Raw genomic sequence first — 5,606 nt, 5'->3', positions numbered from 1 at the left:
TGTAGTAATGCCGCAACATATCAACAATTCATTAGAATTCGAAGCTCTTAAGACAAACATAAGCCGCAAAAAAATACACAAGAGCAAAAAAAAAAAGAACCGGGAAAGATACCGATGGAGTCGAGATCCCGAGTGGAAAAAATACTTATGATCTTGCCAGTGCCCAAATCCAGCGCCAGATAATTAGAAAAACTGCCTATCCTAACGAGGGAGGTGGATGGGAATCTCTTCGTCCGTAAAAACGTTATGGGCCCGAAATATCAAGTAACAGGCGGACGACGATACCATAACAGGGTAGCGGGGCCACCACACTCAGACGTTCACCTCTCCAGGTGACCCAATAAAGGCACTTGGATATGGGGAGTACAGTGCTGCTGGTGTGAACTGAGACACTGTTCTACGCACGTAAAGGAACTACATAATGAAACAAAGGGAAAGAAACACTAGCATAAACAAACAGAACATATTCCAGTAACTGAGAAAAATCAATTGAAACTAAGGTGAACGCCCAAGCGAAGCAAGCCCGAAATACCCCGTCCAGAGACAGAGCAATGAAGGGTACTAGATAACCCATCGGGGAGACTCAGCAACGGGCGTAAGGATCACGAGAGATGTAAAAAACGGAGGCGAGTTTACGCTGATTCAAATGCTACTAAGAAATATCTCCAAATATCTTTTGTTACGAATATTGTTTATTTTATTTATTTATTTTATTAGCTTTGCCCTGAAGAATACAAAAAAAAATTGCACACAACTACGATTAGAATTCGGACTGAAAAGAGAAATCCAAGCGAGGACACCCCAGTCGATTAACCGGACTCAAAATAAACAGCGAGACCATCCCGTCGCCTGGAACAGACCAAACCTATAATTAAAGCTAGTACGCCTGGTAGCTTGTGGAACGGACTAAAAATAAAGCGAAAACAACGTAGTCTCTTAGAACAGACCAAAAACAAAATTATAGCAAGAACACCCTCTCGATCCGAAGGGACTAAAACTAAAATTTAAGCGAGGACACCCGAGTCTCTTGGAACTGACTGAAAAATAGAATCGAACTGAAGGGAGATGACCCCACTCGCCTCGCACAAAATGAAAACAAAATTCAAGCGAGGACACCCCAGTCGCTTCTGACAAACTTCAAACAAAGTTCAGCGAGGACATCCCAGTCGCTTGTTCTCACAAACTCAAAACAAAATTCGAGCGAGGACACCCGAGTCGCTTTTCAGAAACTCAAAACAAAATTCGAGCGAGGACACCCAAGTCGCTTCTCACAAACTTCAAACAAATTAATGCGACCCTAGCCGCTTCCGGCAAACTCAAAACAATACTCCAGCGAGGACACCCCAGTCGCTCAGTTCTGTAAACTCAAAACAAAATTCCAGCAAGGACACCCCAGTTGCTTTGAACTGAAAACGCAAAACCAAATTCAAGCGAAGACATCCCAGTTCGGCCTCGTACAAGTCAAAACAAATTAAAGGAAGGACACCTCAGCCGTTTACCCCAGTTGAGCGGCCTGTTGGACGGCAGGCTGAGCGTAATAGAATGGCGTGGTCAGTGGCCTGTTATGATGGACGGCAGGTTGAGCGTCCGGTCAAACAGCCAGCTGAACGGCGAGTTGAGCGACCAGCTGCTGGCATATGACTGTTCTGCTTTTTATTCACTCTTGTAGCTGTGGAGGGCTCAAAACTGCATGGACATATTTTGCCAAAGGAGTGGCTGGAATTGGAGTAATACCGGGCACAGCGAAACACGAGAACTGCTATAGAGCGTTTTCACTCGCGTGGCCAGCATCTATGCTAATTTACTGGAACAAAAGACAGCATTTACATGAGAGAAGAGTTCAACTCCCAGAGGATTTTCTTGGTACACCAACATGGCTGCCGTTTCATTGTTTTGGAACACCAAATGGCCGCCGTGACGTCATTTGAAAACGCTCCATAATAAAGTGTTTTCACATGACGTCACGGCGGCCATATTGGTGTCCCAAGACAATGAAACGGCGGCCATGGTGGTGTCCCAAACCAATCTTGTGGGAGTTGAACTGAGTTTTTGTGATTGTTGAAGGGTCTGATTCCAGTAAGAGACGTATTTATTTTTCATTATGCCGATGTACCGATTAACTATCGAGTCACTCAATGAATTACAGGAAAAGTCATAGTTTAGATCGTAGTTGTCAACTATCTTCATGAGATGAGAGTAAAAGCTAGTTTTTCCGTTATGATGAAGGTCAATTGAAATTTGTAAGGCCTGTTTAACTATAGAATCTTCATCTTTACCTGTCAGAGAGCCTAAGTAATTTAGAATCTTTTTATTTATATCAATGATCATGGGAATTTACCGAGTTCAGCTCTACAAGCAATGTTGGATGCCTTGTTATGTACTTGTAAATAACCTTTACAGAATTGTAAACGGGTTTTTTCAATTGCAGAGCTGTCCCAGGACTTAAAATCTGATTTAACAAAAGCACCCCAAAAGGTAATCGAGGAAAGTTTTATATTTCATTGGCTTGTTATCGCCTTTCACTTCATATGATATTGTTTCTTAAATCAAAGCAAGAACTCGCTCTCGGTAATTTAATGCAGCACAATTAAATGCGACGTTTAAATCAACTGGAACACTTTTTTAATTCAAGTCGATCAAAATTACAATTATATTCGGTGCATGTAAAATTTGACGATTAAACCGGCCCTTAGCCAATTAAACTTCGTGAGCTACTAAAATTGTATTGTCTCGAATTCAGTACTGTAGCAGCTCTTCCTAAGATCTTCTCTTATTGGCTGAAAAAAAAAAAAACAAAAACAAAAGTTGTCTTTGTTTAATAATTATTCGTTATCATTTTATGGTGAGGGTAGCGAACCAATTGGGTTACACCTTATCTCTAAAACAAGCACACTCAGTGACCCCTCATATTTTTTTCCATCTTAGCAAGAGGTTCTCTACAGCTGCTTAACTTGTTTTCTCAACTGCAACGATCATTTATATTAAATTGTTTCATTTCCGTCGTCCAAATATATGACATTTCAGATACAAACTGAATGCTGTAGCGTCAGGGGGTATAGCCACGTTTGCCGTCCTATGGAATGACGTCACACAAGAATCGTTCGCGGTTTCTCGGGAGGTTGTCCTCGGTTGACATACATGTTACCATAATCTAAGGTAGACGCCTTCAATTCCTTTACTAAGAAAGTAAAAGGGTAATTCACCAGATTTCCTTTTATATTCTTTAATAATCTTCTTGCCGTGTGCGAATCTGGACGAGGCAAAGGAATATTCTTGTAACGTTTTAATACTTCGAGATCCTTGATACCTTCTCGTGGAAAAAGCCCCGGACCAAATACATTTAGAAAGGTTACTGTATTGATCTCTGCACGTTCTCTAACTCCCTTAATAAAGCTGTTGGCCAATGGATCGCGTATTGCTATTTCAAATTCATCCTCGTTGTCATCTAATAATCCTAAATGTTCCTTGAACAAGTCACACCTCAAGCTGTGGGCAAACGTACCCACCTTGAAGTCCACACCATTCATCTTGCCATCTAACATAGCTAAATCCTCTATAATAACTGCAACTTCTGAATCTCGCTCTCCCTGCATACTCCGATCATTTATGTTTGCAGATCCAATGATAGCCACTCGATCATCGACAATCATGATCTTGCTATGAACATAAACTATCTCTGTGACGAAATTTCCCTCTATTAGATCATATTTTCGTAGACTATACACAGAGAAATAGTTCTTTGCAATGTCTTTGGGAATGTTTTCCTTCTCAAGCTTTTTAAATAAGGAATCCTCTCCATGGTAGATAGTGGCTTGGTTCCAGAAAGTCACAGCCCGCAAAGCATCGCCGTTAAAATCACTGGAGTCCCAGTCCCCAGGAAATTCTGGCTTCAGCGGGGTCATAACCATGACGTGAAAATTCTCGCGAGCGTTGTGTGCTCGGACAATTCTCTCGACCAGTGCCGACTGGATCCGATTTTGCACTTTCCGCCAGAATCCTTCTTGTGAGGAAATAAAGAACTGATTTTCGATATAAATGAAGTGCCTGGCATTTCTTATCGCATCTAGGTAAGCGTTATGAATGGAGACTTCGCGTTCTTGACCAGCCGACCATTTGTCAACTGATCGAAGGAATTGAATGTTGACATTGTGCTCACCGGAAGTGAAGACAATTTCTTCCGCTTTAGATTTGCGGGCTGGGAAAATGTTGGGAAAAGGTTTAACTACTGACTGAAAATTTACTCGAAACCAGCTCCAAAATGCCTGCCACGGAGGCACAAGACCCTTGTATCTGTCAATGAAATGTCGGACGGCATCTTGTACGGCTTCTCCCTTAAAAGCGCAGCTGACATCATGCCACGGCATTCGAGGGATCTCATTTCTCTCGACACCTTCGTAGTCCTCGAAAGGTTTGTCCCAGTTCGTTTGGCTTTCCTTGTTGTAAAAGGTGTTCCTGTAATCTTTGCCAATCCATCGAGCATATTTTCGTTCAATGGATCCCTCAAGTTTGGACTCAGAAGCATGGCTCTCATCCACAGCAGGATGAATATTAAAATTATCCATCAATTCATGATAGCGAGTGTCCCAGCGCCCATAGCAAAGATCTACACCGCCAACAAATGCAATAGTTCGGTCAACTATCACCATCTTCTCGTGATGACTCCACCGAAATAAAGTCCCCGGGTGTTGTATTCCACTGAGGGCATCGGGATGCCGTCGTATCTCGATATTTCTATGCTCAAGCAGCCTAACAGCATGATCACTTCCGAGATCCAAAAATGGCTTCGTTTCCCAGTATAACAGGATACAAACTTGAACACCTTGATTGGCTTTTCTCAAAAGTATCTTGTCAAGACGCCATTCCAAGCTATCCACTCCTGAATCTGGTCTTCTCATGAAAATCTCAGGGTTAATTTGCCAGTCTGTTATCAATATTTCCTTCTCGGCAGCCTCAATAGCGTCGGCCACAACAGACATATAATCTTTACCGTCTATAAACCACATGGCTTCGCAATTATTACGAACCGGTACGAATGAGCCATGTCTATAGCGTTGCGATTTTTCGAGTGAATGCCAAAAAATGTAGGCTACCCCCACAGTTAGTACGGCGAAGCAAAGTGCGCGTAACATTTCAGAAGAAAATGCCTTTTGATATCAAGCTTTCAGACAATTCACGGCAGAATGACTTCGTAAACAAGCACTGAAATTATAATGCTTGTAGCTCTGCGCAATGACAGGATCATGAATATTTTACACCCCAGCTGTGTATCATTTACGTTTTCTTTCAAAACTGTATGTACCCCTTCCTCGAAATCGAACAACTGAGAGATGCAAGTAAAATGTAGAAGCTTGAAATATAACAGCCTGTTTTTTGCTTCTCTCTGCCCTAATACATTATTATTATTAATACGCGCAGACTATTTTATAGCCAACGCACAGCTGTTCCTTCCTCCCGTTTTCCCTTCTGGGGGAGGGTACGGCTCAATTTTGCCACACGTGAAAGAAGCCACCAATTTGTTTGTAAATCTGCTTGCAATTAATATTTAGCAATAAGAATTGACTTAAACTTTTCCTTAAAACGTTTGATAGAAAGAAGTTTGATGTCAT

The 5,606-nt window shown here is 41.9% G+C and overlaps 1 protein-coding gene across 1 annotated transcript; it reads right to left on the bottom strand.

Annotated features, from left to right (window-relative positions):
- Positions 1 to 2,055: 2,055 nt before the first annotated feature.
- On the bottom strand, positions 2,056 to 5,153 carry LOC140931071 (phospholipase D2-like). The gene has a single exon (XM_073380813.1). The coding sequence runs from the start codon at positions 5,127 to 5,129 to the stop codon at positions 3,087 to 3,089; it is 2,043 nt and encodes a 680-aa protein (XP_073236914.1). The 5' UTR covers positions 5,130 to 5,153; the 3' UTR covers positions 2,056 to 3,086.
- Positions 5,154 to 5,606: the final 453 nt, after the last annotated feature.

This window comes from Porites lutea, chromosome 3 (assembly GCF_958299795.1).
Source record: "Porites lutea chromosome 3, jaPorLute2.1, whole genome shotgun sequence".
Classification (NCBI taxonomy): domain Eukaryota; kingdom Metazoa; phylum Cnidaria; class Anthozoa; order Scleractinia; family Poritidae; genus Porites; species Porites lutea.
Note: the sequence above shows the minus strand (reverse complement) of the source record. Positions and strands in the feature narration are given on the sequence as shown.

Excerpts from the sequence above, each read along its gene's own strand:
- LOC140931071 (XM_073380813.1), bottom strand. The coding sequence starts at position 5,129 with ATGTTACGCGCACTTTGCTTCGCCGTACTAACTGTGGGGGTAGCCTAC.